Source organism: Vanessa cardui, chromosome 18 (genome assembly GCF_905220365.1).
Source record: "Vanessa cardui chromosome 18, ilVanCard2.1, whole genome shotgun sequence".
Lineage (NCBI taxonomy): Eukaryota > Metazoa > Arthropoda > Insecta > Lepidoptera > Nymphalidae > Vanessa > Vanessa cardui.
In genome coordinates, this window is record NC_061140.1 from 7710700 (window position 1) to 7733437 (window position 22738).

General features: G+C 32.6%; 1 protein-coding gene across 1 annotated transcript in view; it reads right to left on the reverse strand.

The window, feature by feature from the left end:
• Nucleotides 1–22738, reverse strand: part of LOC124537606 (G-protein coupled receptor dmsr-1-like) — a 61130-nt gene that overhangs the window by 17506 nt on the left and 20886 nt on the right. Inside the window, exon 2 of the mRNA XM_047114482.1 lies at nt 7887–8254. Within this exon, the coding sequence (XP_046970438.1) occupies nt 7887–8204 (318 nt within the window). The 5' untranslated portion in view covers nt 8205–8254. The remainder of the gene's footprint in view (nt 1–7886; nt 8255–22738) is intronic.

Here is a 22738-nt window from a genome sequence, read left to right on the forward strand (position 1 = left end):
GCGTGCATCTTAACCGATGATTGCGGGTTCAAAACCAGGCAAGCACCGCTGTTTCATGTGCATAATTTGTCTTTATAATTCATCTCGTGCTCAGCGGTGAAGGAAAACATCGTGAGGAAACCTGCATGTGACAAATTTAATAGAAATTCTGCCACATGTGAATTCCACCAACCCGCATTGGAACAGCGTGGTGGAATATGTTCCAAACCTTCTCCTCAAAGGGAGAGGAGGCCTTTAGTCCAGCAGTGGGAATTTACAGACTGTTGTTGTTGTTATAACCACTAAAAAAATAAATCAAAATTCAAGAATTTAGGCGTGGGATTAAATATATACTTATATTTATACATACTTTTTTGTGTTGGTAAGTGTCAATATAATACAAAAAGATTAATTTCACCCCTGTCACGTTCATATGTAGTTTCTATACAAAGCGGGTGAAACCGTGAAGGGCACTAACATAATAATTCTATGTAAGTAAGTGCCCTTTGCGGTTTATTTATATACATTTTCTCCTATAAGTAATATCGATTTAGTAGCATCTTTCAGTTAGTACTAATAAAAAAAACCTCACCGCACTTATTCCAGTAGATAGATAAATAGATGACATGCCCTTAACGACTTATTCACTTAATAGTTTTGCTCATGAATCGTCTATATTCTGTTTGTTATGAAGATATATCTAGCACAATCCGATTATAACTAGATTTGTAACCGGTTATAACCAGTATGTTTTATCATATTAAATAGTAAATTGACGAACCATTTCAACAGATAAAATCTGATATAAACATAAAGAATCAGCCCACAAGTCACTCCCATTGCCAAAGCAAAAGCCTTTCCTTTTTACGGAGCTTATTTCAGTACACTGTTATATTCTGGATTAATTCACCTACGAATATGGAATGAATCATTATTATAAATATAGCTCTTCAAAATTCAACGGTCCTTGTACGGATTTGAACCCACGTATTTTGATATGAATACTCGTACTCTCCTCAAATCATTGATTTTTCGCTGATCTTTATCTAGACACGTGTATGTTGATTTATTAATAAAATCTTGTAAACGAAGTGAGAAAATGACTCAATGAAATAAAATACAAATTTTAAATAATAAAAATATCTTGCATTATGCAGTAAATACGAATGCGTATAGCGAAGATAATGAAGATTAATTTGTTATTTATTTATTGTTAATTAGACCCCAATTACTAAAACAAACTGTTCAAACAATCGAAGGCGTAAAGATCAACAAACCTTAGATCTACGTGTTCCATGCGGTTTGTTAGGAGTTCTACATTATCCAATATACTTCACGATTAGTATAACTTCGTTTAAGTAACCCTATTTCATTAATTTCCTTATAAAATTCCATTCTGCTCAGTCGAAATTCCAAACGATTTTTTTCAAATATCGAATACTGAAGATGGGCTGTGGTACCATTCTAGATGTCGACCAATGATAACGCCACAGTGAAATACCTTAGTTCTTTTGTTACCTTTGCTCATTTGTTCTTAATATTTTTTTCATTGGAATACGCTATACGAACTAAATTACATGAGGTGCAATAACCAATCTTACGTTAAAACTGCTTTTATTAAAATAACAAATAAATCTGTTTACAACGAATCATTTTAATAGCAAAATTACCAAAAATGTATGACGTATTTTGTTTTCTAAAACAAACATATTATTTTGTAATATTTAATTCTGCCTCAGTAATTGACGTTTCAGTGACATATCAGTATATCAGAGATATACACTGTGTCATATTTTAATGGATTTAGTTTGTTAAAATGGTTGATTTCAGTTTTCATGCAAAATTGAAGACATATTACCATTTTAATAGGCGAATTCGATATCATTCTATTATTTTATCCAGCTTTGTATATGACGCCTGGATAACTAACATCTATTCATCGTTAATTCTACAAACAGACATCATTACTTTGTTTCATGTAGCAAATACGGAGAATAATATCATTCATATTGATATTTCGTTCGTAACATTAATGTGCCAGAGTAATAATATGTATATTACATAACATAGGCATTGCATACACAGTATAAGCTGTGTTGTGTAATGTACTTTTCCTTAAATTTAAGGGCTTTTATGTTATAGGTGGCAAATGAGCAGGAGTCTCATCTGATAGAAAGAGCAATCGCCCATAGGCATCTGCAACATCGGGAGGCTTACCGCCCAGAGATGAGAGCAGTACTCCATTTGTGGCCGAATTGGCTCCTGGTATAGTTTTAGGCGATTGGCGACATGAAATACTGTCTTACCTGGCCGAACACATCGAGCTTATTTGATGCCGATTAGGCTTTACCTTCCAATTGACTGTGGAACTGGACGAAGTTCTAAACATCAACACCAAGTATTCCTATATTATTTATGGTGACATTGAAATTGTTCTCAAATCGTTAAGATACGACAAATTGTGTTTTTTTAGTGGTGAGCACGCAAATTTGCGTTTTTTGGGGATTAATTGGACTAGATTTAGCAGGCCCTAGTCCGACCTGGACCTGGACTTTTTTAAGAAAGACTGATTTCTGGTACAAGTTTGTTTCGGTTGTCGTCGACGGTTTCCCGAGAAGAATTGTCTGCATAGAAGCTGCAGTGAATATTCCTGCTTGGGTGATAGAAATTCCACAGCTTTTTGGAACATGGGAATTAATAAATTTGAAATCAGAGCATGCACCGTCGTCAACGAAGTTGATGCTGTAGTCTGCTAAAAAAACTGGTGATATAATTTCATAATTTTCCGAAAAGCCCAAAGGTAGGAAGCTTCAAAAGAAACGCTGTGTGTTACAAACAGTCGAAGGGTTTCGCTATGTCCAAACTGACTAATAATATCTCCCCCTTGCTTTCTACTGCTTCAGCCCATTTATGTGGACATTATAATGTTTTCCATTACCATGGACACGTCTGAGTGGTTGCCTTTTTTAGGGATCGGGTGCTCACGTCCACGTTCGTAGCACGATTGGAAGGTCGGTCCACTCAGCTTATGAATATCCAGGGAAAGAAGTGCTTTACAAACTGAAATTTGCCTCAGAATTTAACCTCCGTATCACTAATTTCAGATGTAACCGAAGGATAGTTGATGGGATTTTCTTCGATCATCCGAAGTTGAGTTGGAGGTGATAAGTGAGCCTACAACAACAGTTTTCTTCTTCGCTGTATGGGAAAATGATTTACCATCACTGTGCAAAGATCGAAAATCAATGCCCCGCCAACCATGGGAACCAAGATATTACGTCACTTATGTCTAAAGTTAGTTCATTTACCACTCAGAGAGGAATGTAACAATCTATACTAAAATTATAAATATGAAAGTAACTCTGTTTGTCTGTCACTCTTTCACGAAGGCAAGCCATCTAATATATATTATTTTGTTAGATAAAAAGTTAAACATAAGTATAAATTAATGGTACCCTGATCATTGCATAAAAGATGTTCAAATTTGTTAAACTCCACTTATATTTTCAAAAGTAGCAATAATTATTGACACTAGCATATTACGTATTATGTTTAATACGTCAAAACTGACTTTAAATGCAGTCCAATCAGCGTGAACCTTATCGTGAGTTTACCAATCAGGGAAAAGGAAATCCAATTGATCAGGATAACACTCAATAGACGAATTAAAATGTAATTTACTTAAATTTGATCCACGATTTCATCCAATGTATCGAATTAAGATAATTGGCGAATTTAATGCAATTATCATCTCAAAAATGAAATATTAATGTTATACATAGCAATAATAATTATGCTAACTCGTAATTCTCAAAAGCACACACAATTAAAATTTTGGCACGCATCGTAATAAGATAAAACGTTAATATGAAATGATCAACATTTTCAAGAATTTCAGTTGGTGGTAGGGCTTTGTGCAAGTCCGTCTGTGTAGGTACCACCCACTCATCAATTTTTCTACCGCCAAACAACAGTACTCAGTATTGTTGTGTTCCGGTTTGAAGGGTGAGTGAGCCAGTGTAAATACAGGCACAAGGGACACAATATCTTAGTTCCCAAGGTTGGTGGCATATTGACGATTTAAGTAATAGTTAATATTTCTTACAGTCTCATTGTCTATGGGTGATGGTGACCACTTACCATCAGGTGGCCCATATGCTCGTGCGCCAACATATACCATAAAAAAAACATTTTCAATATATATTTTATTTCATGTTCAGCGCACCTCTATTGTTCTTTTGAGGATAATTCTATTAACCTTTAATAACTTGTTACAACTTACGATATTAAGCACATGTGCTTGGAAGCCGAAATGGATCATCATATTCAAATATAATTAAACTCTAACAATATTACATATATACATGTCGAACTGATAACCTTCTTTTATTTAGAATTCGGTAGTAAAATTACTCGGACATACAAAAATCTACTTCAATTCTCCGTGACCAATATATTCCGTACGAGAATAGAAGGAGTATAAACAACCCGAGATTTACATATTCCATTCGATTTGCTAATAACTCTGCTATAATATTATTCATTACAAGCAGTTTTTGATTAATATATCTCAATTTACATAACAAAACTACGGAAACATAATTTTACCCACTTTAATTTTACATCCAAACTTCCAAAACCAACTACACCAACATTTTCATATTTCGAATTTATAATGGATGGATAATTTTGAATTTCGAATAATGATATCGTATCACTTCAAAGTCAAACTCTTTTCCTACTATAAATAAGTTATTAATAACTAAATATAAGAACAAAAGGAAAAATAAATGAAACGACAAATCTTGTTATGATAGCAGGTGGTATGGACGTGACACTTGAATTGACTGAACACATCAAAAGAAATTGTTTAGGTTGTATTACTTTTTTGCTGAACTTTTAGGAAACGTATAATAATGTAAACGTAATTTTGTATAACAATGTTACCAGTGGTAATAGCGACATTTAATCAGAAATCCTTCAGCTTTTTTCATTTAAAGTTACCACAACTTTATTTAGCTTTTAAACTTGTTAGCCCTGTTCCCTGACTAAATACATTAAGTCACCAAGTATTTTATGTACAAATATAAGTATACGTACTTACAACAAGAGACTAGATACTTTTGTAACTTTTTCAGTAGCAAAAATTTAATGAGCTATTACCAAAAGTCTTTTAGCTAATGTTTACTACGTAAATACTTTATACAACAAATTGAAAATTAAATTAAGAATATTAAACTTTTGTGTAGGACATTTTAAAAATAATAATCAAATGAAAATATAAAAAAGAATGGCTATATTTCGCTTTCTTTAATTTCTCCCAATTCACCATCACTTTATGAAATTCATAATATTTATAGATACCATAACATGGTACCATCCAGTTGTCAAATATTCTACCACCAAACAGTAAAATTTAGTTTTGTTTATATTTCGAATCAAAGAGTGAAAGAGCCAGTGCAAATTCAAGCACATTATGCATAGCGTCTGAGTTCCCAAGGTTGAAAGTATGTATATAAAGCAATACAAGGAATGGTTAGTATTTATTCCAGCGCAAATGTTTATGGGCGATGGTGGCCATTTACCATTAGTCTTAACCTGGAACATCTAAAGGCTAAAATATTCTGAATACACAAAGAACATAATCTATTTGCGTCTTTTCTTCAAAAGTTGTTTTGCAACTATGTAAATATTTAACCATTACGTTTGGCATAAACATTTTCCTCTCGACGAGATTAAAATTTACTAAAGTGTTAAACAAAATAAATTAAATAATCGTACGATGTAAATTTCGTACATGAACCTCGACGCTCGGTTCAACCGTTAAATCTATTTTTAATATAAAAAACAAATCTATTGACGAACGTTTTCCAAGAAAACCAGACATAACTCCTCGTGCCGTGAAGTACCTAATTATTTTTTTATTGGTCAAAGAAAGAAATACGAGTGTGTTTAATGATATTAAGTAGGCCAAGCGGAAATACATCACTGTTGAAAAATTGGTAATCGATGATCAGTCGAGTGGCAAATATTAATGTTACTAATTGACGTTTATTCACAATACATTAGCCAAGTAATGTGAACAGCCGAGCTTTAAGGGGCAATAATTAATTGATGACTTAAATATAAATAAATCATGTTATATGTTTGTGATATCTATATAATAAAGCTGAAAACAATGTTTATTTGATCTCACAAAGGCAATACTAGATAATATGAAAATATATAATTCTATTACGTAGCGTATTGATTCGGCTAAATAACTCCACAATAACGTAAGGACCGCAGCTGTTCCAGTGACGAAATCAATCTGAAAAATTACTTATAAATGAGGAACATTTATATCAAGATTTTGCTTTTTCATACTTTATTTGTTTCACGTGGACAATGTCATGCCATTGAGTAAACAAAATTTTAAAACTTATTTATTTTATTTCGAATTATTAATTTTATAATCTCAAAATAGACTTTAAGATTTCCAATGCTCCAATATTTCCTTATTCCTCGAAAACTTTGGATTCTGATTATAACTACTTTGAAGATCATTTTCACTAACGATTGAATGATTTAATATCTCAGTAACTTTATAAAATAAAACTGGGGATAAGTTGTAGTAAATTTCGTTTATGTAGCTGTTTCGTTTTACCTTGCTGTATTTTTTTCATAGTCCAATAAATGTTCCATAAATTGAATATGGTCGTAAAAACGTGACTGAAAAATACGATAGCAATAATTTTCACGCTTTCTTGTTTCGTTTCTTTTTAAAATTTAAAGTTTATTTATGCATGAGCAAATACAGAATAATATTTTTTAAAATTACATCATATATTATTGCAGTTATTAATGACGGGATATTTACCATTTTTTTATTTTTATCCGTTGAAGCTCGATATTTCGATATTATTTACGAATGTCTTGTTCACGAGACATTATATACATCTGAATATCTTGATGTATGTATGTGTATTCGACTTTTGTAAAAGGCGACACACTTTAACATAACTCGCCATTAGATCAGTGGCATATCACCGCTGTAATTTTTGGTATAGTATATTCATTTATTTATGGAAATACTATACCAAAAATTATTTGGAAATAATCATAATGTGTGTGAATAAGAACGACCGAACTAGCGCTGGTCCTATTATTTTAATCCCATTTCAACTAATATTTGAAGGTAGGTAAGAAGCATTTCATCAGACATTTTGCCACCAAAAATTACTTGGTAAATACCAAATTCTGTTCCGGTTTGAAGGGTGTGTCAGACAGTGTTACTACAGGCACAAGGGACGTAACATCTTAGTTCCCAATATTAGTGGCGCATTGGCGAATTAAGGGAATGGTTAGTGTTTCTAGCAGCGCCACATTTTATAGGCGACCACTTAACGTGGAGACAACTTAACATAGAGAACCATATATCGGTCCGCCCACTTATTTCATAAAGAAACAACGGTAACAATAGTTAGCACGTATGTCTTATGCGTTTTTATATAGAATATTATTGTACTGTGTGAAGCTGGTAAGAATAGCTTTAATTTAATATTATCATGGGATACAAGACATTTACCAGCATATGCTTTTATCAATATTACATTTACCAAATAAATATGGATAGATTAACTTAAAAGATAAATTGTTGGAAATAAAAGTTTTGAGAAAGTTTGCAATTTATGCATTTCGTTTCTAGGAGTTTTTAGTTGACATTACTTATTTTTGAATTTTTTTTTTTTTGTAATAAAAGACTAACTTATTTTGCGGAAGATCAAGCATAAGATAAATGGCAAATGAATGAGAAGCATAATAAGACATATCGATAACATGTAAATGAAATCGCCCATTGGAAACCCTCAAACATTTCACATATCATCATAAACGGATTTACCCAAAGCAAGATTAATGATACTCACAATTAAGCTGACGTATCCGTGTATGCTATTATACGCTAGAATGATATCTCGGATGTTGCCGTCACAGTAGTTACATGTCGCTTCAGACGGCTTAGTGAGATTTAGTTTAGAACGCCAGCCATCCACTAACTTCACTAGAGTGCCGAAATCCAACGCGTCGTGGCTACTTTTAGTCGACTTCTCTTTCAGGGCTGTCAAAAACTTCGAAACGTCAACGGTCTTGTTCTCGCTGGATTCTTCGGTCGCTAGTAACATTTCCTCAAACAAATTTGTTAACGTCTGCGTTATGTTCGACGTGACGTTTTCTTCGAACGACATTTTTGCGAACTTCAAATCTTCACAAGCTTGACAAGATACTTCTGCGAATCCTGCAACAATTTTTAATATAAAAGATTTAAAAAGATGTCTAGTGGACTGTACGAATGGAAAGTAAGAGGAGGAATAATATTGTAGTTCTCAGACAGGAATATGTATAGATCTAAAAAATGATAATGCAAATGTTATATGTTTCTATACGCAAAGTGTAAACTGTAACTTGATTATATTACTACCAAAAATAAGTCAAAAATTCAGCTCCATTTCAAATAAACACTAATTTATCAATTAGATATACATTTTTTTTATGTTATAAGTTGGCGGACGAGCATATGGGCCACCTGATGGTAAGTGGTGACAGACATTGACGCTGTAAGAATTATTAACTATTCCTTACATCGTCAATGTGCGACCAACCTTGGGAACTAAGATGTTATGTCCCTTGTGCCTGTAGTTACACTGGCTCACTCACCCTTCAGACCGGAACACAACAATACTGAGTACTGTTGTTTGACGGTAGAATAACTGATGAGTGGGTGGTACCTACTCAGACGGGCTTGCACAAAGCCCTACCACCAAGTAAAAATGTTAAATAAATGTAAAAAAATAGAACAGTAATTAAAAACAATATTTACAAATTAAGTTCTACTAAATATTAATACAGAACTGTATTGTGGACTACATAAGAATAGTAGATACTAAAGAATGTAGCGAAACCAATTTATCTTGAACGTATGAATGTATCTTTAATTGAACCTCGGAGATTTTTATTGAACTTAAACTAGATATCTGACTTATATATGATCTATGCAAAGAATGTCTTGTTACTAGCATAGCGGAGTATCATGTCAATGGTAGAAAGGCAGCCAATTTGTCAGCAGGCAAGACAAAGCAGCCATATCTAGTCAAATAATAGATAGCGAAAAATAATACGCTAAATTGCAATCATATTTCACAGTTCACAATCTATCCCGTCAGTAGTCTTCTAATCTAACGAATTTTGTAATATTAAGGTGACATACATTTCGCTTGGTGACAATATACCTAATCATGATAAAAATTACAATGAATGCCATAGATTTTTACTCCCCAAGGATTTGTATCTTGGCGTATGCCCAAAACTGGAATTAATATCGACATCTTGTCATGTGTCATATTTTGATAGTCGTTGTGACAGGTAATTGATTATGTGGTACCACTTATCTAATTGGATATCGTTTCACAAAAACTAACTAATACGTTATTTTTTAAGATTATATAGATTGCTTCAATTGTCTCACAAAAATCCGCTAGTGGGTTTTCAAAATGTTCTCACTAACATATAAGAATCATTTCAAATATATTTCAGTGTATGAATGATTTCATTTCCTTCTTCCAATATAACTATTTCTTTTCAATGATATTATTCAGTGCAAATTGAATTTATAAGGTCATCGCACACCGAGTCGCAAAAAGAAATATCTTCGTCCGTCGCCCGTGGACGTTGTCTTGTATGAATTATTTCGCATCATTTTTTTCTATTTTAATCAGATTGTGAGCTGAATTTTTATTTGGAATAGAAAGAAGTCTACACATATTGAATTATAAAAATAATAATAATTTGATTATTTATCACATTATATCAATTCCAGGTTTTTTGTTTACAGAAAATCTCGTTCAATCCAAATTCAAACCTTTGTAATTTTTTTTTAATACTAATGTAATATAATAATATTTTGAATTTGGAACAGACGAAAATTTCTGAAATCAATACCTGAAATTCACGCTCAAAGAATCAACTAAATTTTAGTCCTTGCTAATTTCAGTTATCACAGCAAATTAGTCTCAAGAGAGTACAAACACGCAGTATATGTGCATAAGTGTGCATTAACACAGTACAGTGCGTAACAGAAATGCAATCACAAATTCCTCGCTTTCATATTCCGATATGAAGGAAAATTCGTCACGTTCGTAAAGAATTCATGCGCAGGATTAATTGTAATTCGTATTTTCCGAGGCACAAGATCAGACACAATAACAACTTCTAGACACTCGGTTGATACATAATTGTCTTTCGACGAAAAGCCCAATAAAACAAAGCTGGGTCTATTTTTCATAGAATCTATTGAAAAAATCTTAAAAGAGTTTTAATAGCTAATATTTGACAATTGAATGAAGATTTACCCATAACAAAATAGTTTTAAGTTATTTATGAAAGCACTGCAAGCTATTAATTTTAATTTATGATTATTACAATTTATGATACTTGTTTTTAACAAAAAAATATTCTTATGATAATACATTTCAACCGACTCTATCTTGTATAGAACTAGGTCCATAACACCTAACATAAATGAAAAAAAGGAAATCCTTTGTTTTTAAATTTCTTGTACCTATTCATTTATGAACTCATAATTAAGTTGTCATTTATAATAAGACTGCTAAAACAGTTAATTTATGTCATCATCGCGGCTTGGAGGGCTCTCATTCACTTAAGTGAATGTATATAATATATTAATATAATGGACAAAATTCACTATTTATGCATATTTAGTCCAAAAAAGAAATTCCGCTAAAAATATTGTTCAATATTTCTGATGATGACCATCGATTATGTCTAAAATTTTTTACTCATTATTTTTTCAATCAAATAAAAATATTTACGTAACCTAAGATGGTTACAGTAAAGTTTCAGTAGGATAAATATTTTCGTTTCAGTCTGATATTTCGCGAAAAGTTTTCTCATTGCCTTTGGATATAATAAATAACAACATGTCAATGATTGATTTATTCACAACACCGATTTACTTATCACAACAACTATCGAAGTAACAGTTTTCAGTACTCACGTAGATATCATTGTCACCATCGAGTATCGACCGAAATAATTTGTAACTGTTGTTAAGATAAGGCAACGGTAATGAGTTCGAATTTCGGACCGAAAAAAATATTATTAACATTAACAATTTAATATAACTCTTATTTGACATTTATAAGTTATATTTAATTGTGTTATTGTGTTATAAACCCTATGATAAAGCATTGTTAATTTTCCTTTGCGTGGATTACTTTATATATGTAATAAGGTCATACCACCTACTCATAAGTTATTCTGTCACTAAATGATATTGCTGTCTACCTATTTAAAAAAATATATTTCAGCGAGTGTAATTACAGACACAACAGATTATCGAAGCAAGGCTTTAACGGTAATAACTTTTTTTAGTGATTTAAGTGACTATTTACCCTTAGGTCATTTTTCTTGTCTGCCTTCTGAGAATATTTAAAAGTAAAACAAAAAACAAAGTTAAATACATCGACAAAAAAATAGTAACACTGATACATTTTAAAACCATTTAAAGAAAATTAAAGGGGCTGTAATGTAAAAAAAAGGTCTACGAATATCTCAATACAAAAGTTGCTTCGACTCGATTTATTGAGTGGAAAATTCTAAAATAACTAACTTATAGCGACAGAACACTATGCAACCCAGGTGGACACCTGGGTGGATACCTTCCACTCACACGCAAGAGACTTGACATCTTGGTAACTAAAGTTGGTGGCCAATAAGGATACAAGATGACAATATAAGAATGTAAGGCATTTCTTAAAACGTTAATGACCACTGAATAACTTATGGGTATAAGGACAGTACTACCAGTACTACTCGCGAAAACACGAATGCATCTACCTACTTAGTAAGAAAATATATGTTTCAGTTAGTAGCAGTGACAACTTTATGCTACCGATAATTAATATTAGTAATTGAAAAAAAACTTTGAATGAGATTGAATAAAACAGTCTTATTTTGTAGCAAAGTTGGAAAATCAATTTAATGTTGGAATGTCTTATTTTATTTTGATGTTTTCAATAATTATGTAATTAACGTATTCTACACAATTGATTTGACGATGGTTAAGTGTTGAATCAATTAAATACCAAAAATCAAAATATACTTTACTAGCTTTTGCCCGCGACTTCGTTCGCGTGGACTTCAGGTTCGTCCCGTCTAGTCTAGTAATCGCTTAAAATCGCTTCGTAAATAAGTCATTATTTCTCGTACAAAGTAAAGGATAAAAAATGGTTATTGTGGGTTATTCCTAAGAGATAAACATATACCATCACGGACTTTTTTGTAGACCTTTTTACGTTGTACAATACTGTAGTACATTGTTTTGATCTATCTTGTAGGATTCAGTCAGCGTTTGCAATGTAAGCGCAAAAAATGTGTTTTTTTACGACCTCACATTAGAAACCTCAAAAATTGTATCCTATGTGTTATTCTGATGTATAAGCTATATTGTGGTAAAGTTTCATTCAAATCCATTCAGTAGTTTTTACGTGAAAGAGTAACAAACATCCATACATCCATACATACAAACTTTCGCCTTTATAATAGTAGTAGGATTCAAATCTTTACGAGCACTTTTGAATCGTCATGTAACAACTATTTTAAGTGAAGCAAACACCGGTTCGGAAAGTAAGTTCTACCGAGAAGAATCGCCCAGAAACTCAGTAGTACTCTTTTTCACCATATAAAAATACAGTCATGTTAGTTAATTACAATTATTACTGTATGTTATCCTGCCTGGAAGTCTACAAGTATTAATTCCACGATTTTTTATCGTCCGCATAATCTGTAGTGAATAATATGCCTTCTTTACTAATATATTTTTGTTCAAATGATTAAAATTTCAGAAACGGCAAAGTAAAAAATTACTGCGGAATTGACTCGTAAACTGTGACGGCAAACGTCATACCCCTTTCACCGAATCCCCTTTCTACTCCCTATGTATTTTCATGGCGTGTATGATAACATACATCATAAAACAACAACGAATATAAATCCTTTCTTGTCGTTTTTATTAAATTTATTCTTTATACTCTCTCAATAAAAATCAATTTCTTATTCCTTTTTTTTAAATATAATAGTAAATGGGTCATCAGTCAATCTTCATCAGCAGAAATAATGATTAGTAGATATAGTATTAATATTTATTGAAAGAGTATATACATTTTTATCTTATTTTTATAAAATCATTCAGCATATCTTATTCATAATATTAATATATATTTTATATATTGTATTCAATTTATCGAAACGTACAATTAAAATTGTAAAATTATGTCCACTACAGATGATGATATATTTTTATCAGCATGTAGTAGTAGTTGTTCCTCTGACGTAGACGATGATTCTTTCCATGTTCCTGAAACGCTAGGGTCCTTGCTTAGTAGTTCTTTTCTCAATTCTCCTCACCTTTTTAACGTATGTCATATTAACGCTCAAAGCTTACCTTCTCATTTTTCTGATTTTCTTGAAGCCTTTTCCAATGCCCCTGTAGACGCCATTTTAATATCCGAAAGTTGGTTAAAACCTTCTCTTAGTTCCTGCTTATACAGTCTTCCTGGATTTGTGCTAATTCGGAACGACCGTATAGGCAAAGGTAGCGGAGGTGTGGCTATTTACCTACGCTCTGAGAGTGTGAAAGTGGTTCTTGGAGTTATTTATTGCCCTCCTGCTGTTGACTATTTCTCTTCACTTGAATCTGTCCTTGAGTCCCTTTCATCGGATTACACACAACATGTAATCATGGGTGATCTGAATACAGATATGTTAAAAATGACACCACGTTCTTTAAAACTTTCTAGTCTCTTAAATTCTATTAATTTCAACATTCTCCCTTCTGGAGCCACACATCATAACTTTGACTCGCCTGATACTTGGTTGGATGTTATTATAGTCTCCTCAACAAATGATGTCATTAAATATGGTCAATTATCAGCTCCCGGATTCTCTCGTCACGATCTTTTATATGTGTCCTACAAGCTTAAGCCTCCTAAAATTAAACCTCCTACAGTGTGGATGCGCAATCTTGCTAAAATTAACTTAGAAAACTTAAAAAATGATGCAGTAGCGCTTGACATGTCTTTGGTGTATAATTCGTCAACAATTAATGATAAAGTTTCTCACTTCAATACATCCATTTCATCACTTTTTGATAAACATGCACCAATGAGTCCTGTCAAGATATGAAGACCGCCCGCTCCTTGGATTACTAAAGGGGTGCGTATGGCTATGTTTCGTCGTGATCGTGCTTTCCGCAAATATAAACATGACAGGTGCAAAGAAAATTGGGAATTATATAAGGCTGCACGCAACCGGTGTAACTTAATGGTAAGAACAGCCAAACGCCACTATTGTCATATTAACGTAAGTAACTCGTCTCCGGCCTCAATATGGAAATTTCTACAAACATTAGGCATAAATAAGCGTAACAATAATTTGAAATTTCTACAAACATTCATTGTCTCCTGATAGTTTAAACTCACATTTTTCTTCTTGTACTCTATTATGTCCTAATATTAAATTACGTACTATTTCAGAAATTGAATCCATGGCCTCTCCTTCTTTTAACGACTTCGTCGTCCTTTCTCCAGTGTCTGATGAAGAAATTCGTAAAATTATACTGTCAATCTCTTCTAATGCTACTGGTGTTGATGGCATTAATCGATACATGATAACATCTATTCTAGACTATATACTGCCAGCTATAACTCACATTGTAAATTTTTCTATTTCATCAGGAGAGTTCCCTGTACTATGGCGTAGAGCTTATGTTATTCCTCTTCCTAAAGTTTCCAACCCCTCCCAGTTAAATCACTACAGACCCATTTCCATTCTTCCTTTCTTGTCAAAAGTCTTAGAATTATGTATTTACCAACAAGTTTCTTCCTTTGTTTATAACAATAATATTCTCAGCTCATATCAGTCAGATTTTCGACCAGGCCATAGTACAGCCACTGCTCTTCTCAAAGTAACTGAGGATATTCGGATTGGTATGGAGAATAGATTGATCACCATACTGGTCCTTATTGATTTTTCTAACGCGTTTAACTTGGTTGATCATGATATTGTTCTTGCCATTTTTAAGTATTTAAACTTTTCTTCATCAGCTCTGGACTGGTTCTCCTCATATCTTCGTGGCCGCCAGCAAGCGGTCAGGCTGGATCAATCTCTTTCCGGGTGGCTTGATCTATCTGCTGGTGTGCCATCCGGGTGGCATCCTTTCTCCTATTATTTTTGTATTTTTATAAATTTTCTTACTTATAACATCAACTGTTCTTACCATTTCTACGCCGATGATCTGCAACTCTATATTCATACTAAGTTGGAGGATATCGATTCAGCTGCAAATAAAATTAATCGAAACCTTACTTATATATATAACTGGTCTAATAAATATGGTATCATGGTAAATCCAGCTAAGTGTCAGGCGATCATTGTTGGTAGTTCGCGTATCATTTCCAAGTGCGATATTTCTTCTTTGCCAAATATCGTGTTTAATAACAATATCATACCTTACTCTCAAATTGTTAAAGATCTCGGACTGCACATTGATTCAACTTTGAGCTGGAAGGTGCACTTAATTACACACACACACATTAATGAAGTTATTCGCTCTGTCACCGCTACCTTAAGGTGTCTCAATAGATTTAGAAATTTTCTCCCTATTAAAACCAAAGTTTTGCTAGTGCAAGCCCTTATATATCCGATCATCGATTACGCTGATGTGTGTTATGTCGATCTCAATGAATTTTTTTTAAATAAACTCGATCGCCTCATAAATAATTCCCTGCGTTTCATCTTCTGCCTTCGAAAATTCGACCACATTTCCCACTGTCGAGCCGAACTCAAATGGCTCCCTATCCGCCAACGCAGGGATTTACGGCTACTGTGTACTCTTTTTTCTATTCTTTTTGACCCTCTTTCCCCTGATTACTTAAAAGATAAATTCAAATTTCTCTCTGACAATCACGATCGACAGCTACGCTCTATTGATTCTCTCATTCTCTCTTTTCCCTGTCACTTCTCTGGTTTCGTAACTAACGCTTTCTCTGTCCAAGCTGTCAGATTATGGAATAAACTTCCGGTAGAAATTAGAAAGGCTGCTACTAAGACATTCTTCAAGCGTCGTTTACAGGATCATCTTATTAAAAACCTCTCTTAATTTTTTCTTTTTTTCTCACTACGCTGTGTTTTTATAATTCCTATTACGACTCTGTTATTTTATATCATGTACGTATATATAATTATAAATGTGTATTCTTATGCATATATACAATATTTTATCTATGTTCTTGTTTTATTATTATTACTATCGTATTTATTATAAAATTTATTGTTACCGCCTTCATGACTTTCTGTTTGGCCTAAAGGTTGACTGGTAGAGAATGCCTTCAGGCATTAAGTCCGCCTTTTGTCACAACTTATGTTGTTGGTCAATATAGAATTTTAAATTAAATTAAAAATCTTAACATGAACAGTTTGAATTTAAACAACATAAATCTGGCGACTACACGCCACCGTTTTTATGGCCAATTTATGCAGAACCATCCTTACTCGCTTAATCATTCACAATTTATTTAAATTAAATTTCGAAACTGCATACGAAAAATAGCTTCATTTGAAAATGTATTAATTCATTCGCGCGGCTCATTTCACGCTCAATTTAATCTGAATATTAAGCTATTTTGATATTTAAACTACATTACACTAATATCAAAACCATGCAGGCATCGAATATACAACGAATATACAATTATAAAATGTCTACGGCTAAAAATGCAACACATATGTAGGTATATTTTATATAGGTTTTTATTTCTTTGACTTTACACATACAGTCACTTGTCTACTTCTTTTGACAATAAAGTGCAACCTTCGATAACGTTTACACAGAGCCCCAAAAAATATTTTTCTATGAAATGTGAACTGGAAATAAATGTCGAAAAGCTGAACTGAAACACAAACAACTGTACTGGACGTATACAAACATTCAGCTTCAACTTTTTGAGTGTTATTTGAATGTTGTAAAGATTGAGAAATATACGTGACTTTTTGTCATAAAGGTTTCAAATAAGAAATTTCAATTCTTATTTTAACGTTCTGAGACAGTAAAGAACATGCAGCGTGACACGTGAGAGCAGAGACAAGTAATAAGCTCGAAAACTTCTACATAACACATGAAAATACCTTTTAATATTAAGTTCATTCACAGAATCAAAAAGGCGTTTCAACGTGAAAATACAGCAGGCATTCGTGCTGCCGTTTTACGCTTTTGTCTTTAGTACAGATATTCGTTTTTAATTTTAGTTTGTGTGTCTTTTGTTAAGTTTTTTTTATAGAAAAGCAAACATTTGCCTTAGAGCCGCTAAAATACATCATATTCAGAGATTATGACGCAAAGCAATCTACATGCATATAATGTACTGTAGGATAATCCTTTACCATCTGTGTAATAACTCTTTGTATACAAAGAATGAGTAATTGGATAAACAATCAATCAAGGTAAAATCAATCAAAGGACCTTCATGAGCAACCCTTAAATATCTCTAAGGGAAGGCATTTTATTATGAATAACCTCTTGTTACTTCTGTCTATTCGACAAATTTAGCCCTTTTGTTATTTATGCTTCACAGTCCTTTTGCCTTTGTTCTTGACTGACTTCCTATTATAAATCACAAAATATGATACTTTATAAAAATGGAGAAATGTATCAGAGTAGATTTTTATAATGAGAAAAAAGTCGTTGCTCGTCTTAAAAGTTTGTTGAAACATCTGATGGTAGAGCTTTGCTTATACAAAAAAAAAAACATAAGAGAAATAATTAAATGATAAGACTCCGTAATACGGGCTCAAATGTTGTTGTCTACTAAGATGCATTAGATTATTGAATTACGTATCACATGTTTGTGTGTGTGAATACGAGCGCGCGAGTGTGCGTTTGCATATAACTCGCAAATGTAAAACATGACAATTTTATAATGTTGTTAATTAATACTTTTACGCATAATAAAGCTATAATTTCATATTAAACGCCTCATACAAAAAGTGCACTTATATATCACACTAAAATAAAAACAAAACTTATTATCTAGTTATAGCACCTAGCTATAAAATATACCACGAAATTCTTATTTTTAATTTTCAACCGACTTCCAAAAGGAGGAGGTTATCAATTCGTCTGTATTTTTTTTTTTTTGCATCTAAAGTTTTTTAATTCGTAAACGTCATAAAGGACGTATCAGTTTCTTAACACAAAAAACGTCGTTCTTCAGTAATTGGTGTTTTTCGGGGATTTGGAATGACCTCAGATAAATTTATTCTAGAATACATTATAATTGTAACATTTGTGTACTAGCAAGTATCTGTTTAATTTTTTTAAAACCATACTAATATAATCGTTAAGTAGGTTAACATTAATAAAAAAGGTATTGTAATATTTTCCATATATAACTACCGTCAAAATTTTACTTTTGGTAATAAATGAAAATAATCGAGGCAATAAATAAAGGTAGAACGGATAGGTAGGGATATTCAGTATAATGTTACGTTCAATTTGAAATAAGACGACGTCTTCCAGCGCCGCTAACAATTGGAGCCGCCACCCTATTAAATTACAATATCCTCTAACCCTCACGTGTTTCTAGGAGAGTGCTTTTAAATGTTAAATCAAATGATAATTGTTTCAATATCATCAAATACGATCCCTTGTTAATTTTATTGTAACATTAATTGTTTCTAAACGTAAAACAAGAAAATATAAATGAGAAAGGTAAATACAGTTTTACGAAATGCAATGCAATAATAGCAACTGTATATCAAAACTATGTCCTTATAAAACTAGTGACTCCCTCCGGCTTCACACAGATGCAAAACTGATACTAAATATTCTACATAATTTGTATTAAAAACTTTTAAAATTATCAGAATTTCTTTACTATAATGTCCATATATTATATACAAATATCTTCCTCCCGATTTACTCTGTGCATTAAAAAAACGGCATCAAAATCCTTTGCGTAATTTTAAAGATCTAAGCATACATAAGGAGAGACAGCAGTTACCGTTTTTATTTTATACTATGTAATGATGAAAACCAATAATAATTACTCAATTGCCAACCAATAATAATATTCAGTGGCATAGTTATAAAAAGTTCGTATTATATATAAATCATGTGGTATTCTTGTGAATAATCAGACCCGACATCAGAGATGTCGAGGCTGTATTCTCTCTGTGCGAGGGCGGAGCAGGGCCTGCTAGATTCCAGTAAAGTTTTTATTAAATACCTAAACGTAGAACCAAATGTACCACCACTCGTTTATATTATTATTTACACTTATTTATATATATACATATATAATATATAGAAATAAAAAAATATATAAAACTTAAATAAAAATTTTAACAAAAAGAAAAACCGATTTCAAACAAAACACTATTTTAAAACAACCTTTGGACCACGTGGAAAGCACTAGCCTTTAAACAAAACAAAAATTATCAAAATCAGTCCACCCAGTGAAAAGTTATGAGGTAAGAAACATAAAAAAAAAACATATAGACGCATTGATAACCTCCTATCCTATTTTTTGAAGTCGATTGAAAACAGGCGACTTTGAGCCCGTGGTTGTTATAAAATTAATCAGTCTAACCCGCCGATTGATTTGGTTTTCCGAACTTTTGACACACCCGAACCGTTGTAGAGCTCGTTAATATAATGACGTAAGAGATAAAATCCTATAAATACTTACTGTATCAGATCAGCATGAACATACATTAACACAATTCTTTAGGATTTCCGAGTATTCTCATGTTTCATAAAAAAATATCGACAACAATTAACAAAACGTAGCTTTACTTTAATAAGAATCAAATAAAGTAAACTCTAATTGATTATACCTTCGATCAAATCATGTATTTGCAAATCGTAACAATTTAAACAATATGATTCAATGTGAAAATACTACATGCATTCTTGCTATCATTTTACGCTCTTCTCTTTTGTACGAAAATTCATTTTAAATATTAGCTTGTACGTATACACTTTGTGAAGTTTATTTTTATAGAGCAGAGAAACCTTTTGTTTTGGAGCGATCTAACAACATATCATATTAAGTCTTACACATAGTATACTTTAGGAGAAACAATAACTAAGAAACTCTTTATCTATACTTATAATAAATCTGTAGGGAGGTCAATTCTGTACATGGAATATTTTTCCAAAATAACTATCAGAGGTTGAAAAGGGGTCGATACTGATGGCAAAAATGCAATCAGTAAAATTTTTGTCTGTCTGTCTGTCTGTCCATATAACCGTTATAGAAACAAAAACTACTCGATGGATTTTAACGAAACTTGGTACAATTATTTTTCATACTCCTGAGCTGGTTATAGTATACTTTTCATGACGCTAAAGTCCATAGGAGCAGAGCACTGAAGGGAAATGTCTGAAAACCGGGAGGGTTACCCCATATTTTGAGCTTCCGTCGCGTGTTTAGCCTTAATGGTTAAAGCTACACAAAAATCATGTATTACGGAAATGTTCTCCTTAAAATTATACAAAAAATATCCCATGACAGCCTATGTCTATCTTTTATGGTTGACTCATAATAACACGTGTCACTCCCAATACCTTAGTAGTTCGAAGCTTTCTGATTATATTTGTCTATTCCTACGTTTATATCACTCTTAATCATCCCAAATTACAAAAGTTAACAGTATTAACTATTCCATAAAAATATCATAGAAATCGGTATAGAAACACCAAAGTTATACATGAAATACGCTACTAATAAAGCTATCGCACGTGACTACTAAATCTATACCTACTACTATATAAATCTATAGAATTTGTCTGTAGTCATATTTTTGTCGTAATCATCAATTACGATAATTTTCAAACTTTCCAATTACATACATTTTTGACAATTTTGTCTGTCTGTATGTTCTGCTTTAACTAGAGAGCAGATGCACCGATCTTTATAAAAAATTGGAATACAGGAAGAACATGTGTTTGTATGTGTGTCATCGATAAACTCAGAAACTGTTTCGATCATTAAGATTAAATGAATAAAGAGATTTTTCTATCCCCATCGATGTAACCCGCCACCAGGTAGCGCTGCGATATAAATATATCTACACCGTTCAACCGATTGTCATGAAAATGAGTACGTACAAGTATTTTTTCACGGAGAAAGTGATTATTTCATCCGTATCATTAAAAATAACCAACAGATGGCCCTTACGAGTTTCACGGTGGATTTTTATGCATATCAACCGATAAGTATAAAATATGAAATAAAAAATGCAAATCATTGATCATCATTGAAGCAAATAATTTATATAAAAAGAAACCAACATGCCATTTAAGAAACAAAAGATCGGAACATCAACAATATATGCGCAGCGTCATTCAAAATAGCTACGGAAACAACACACCAACAAGAAATATGTTTAGCAACAAATAGAATCCGAATTTCTACTTTGAGAGTTGCCAAAACAGTTAGTCAACGCAATGATTAAGTTCCAGATCTTTGAACAAGCATCTTCATCAAGAGATACTGAAAAACCTGACGAGCGAGCCCAACGACTGGATGATCAACAATTAAAATAGACTAAGTCAAGAACTAGAACCAATCTCAATGTAATAATGTACAATACAACAATTTCGCGTCTACGTTTAAAGTCTATCATATGATTGATTCACTTCTTCCAGTATCTAAATAAAATCTCCAGTTCCTGGACATTTATTCCTTGGACAACGTACAAAAAGATTGATTTTCGATACATGTTCATAACTCTATCAATCATCGCTAAATTTACGATTATGCTTTATGAAATTACGTTTAGTTAAAGATTTTAAAACTGCTGTAGAAGGTGAAACAACAAATTTTTCAAAGTCATTATCAATGCAGATAGAACGCCATTAAACGCAGAGCATGAAAGGCGTTATAATGCTGCTGAAGTCACAGCTGTAGCTGTCGGTACAAAAATTACAAAACGAGGTATTGTTATCACTAAGCGACACAAAAACAATCAAGGTGTCGCTGAAACACATCAATCGTATGACAATTATAACAATTATCCAATTATGTTTATGTGAGCAGAAGATGGATATCATCTCGGACTGTATCAAAATATTCTTACGACATGCTCTGTGACTTTGTGAATTCCACCAACCCGCATTGGAACAGCGTGGTGGAATATGTTCCAAACCTTCTCTTCAAAGGGAGAGGAGGCCTTAAGCCCAGCAGTGGGAATTTACAGGCTGTTGTTGTTGTTGTTGTTGTTGTATGCTCTGTGACATCGAAGAGTTAGTTGTATGGATTTTTTTGCGTATCGTATAATGATTAGAGATAATCAATCTAACCATACTCTGAACGAACCGATTTGACGAAATTGACGACACCGTCAACTGTTTTCACAATTCATTGTTGACATGTACGCTATGGTCGAGAACGAATGATTAAACTACATTCGATACAACCAATCAAAACTCTCAGCCAAAGAGTACATTTATTTACGAGATATAATATCGAATGATAAAGTAGCTGCTGATATTGGACAAAGATCTTCGTACAGTGTAAGTCCAACACATATGCACGATTATGCTCAGGATGCTTTGACGTATGTACGTTCGCAAGTATTGACAAGTTTGTAAATGTAATAACATCGATATTTGACAGAACCGGATAAAAGAGGACGTGTTGGA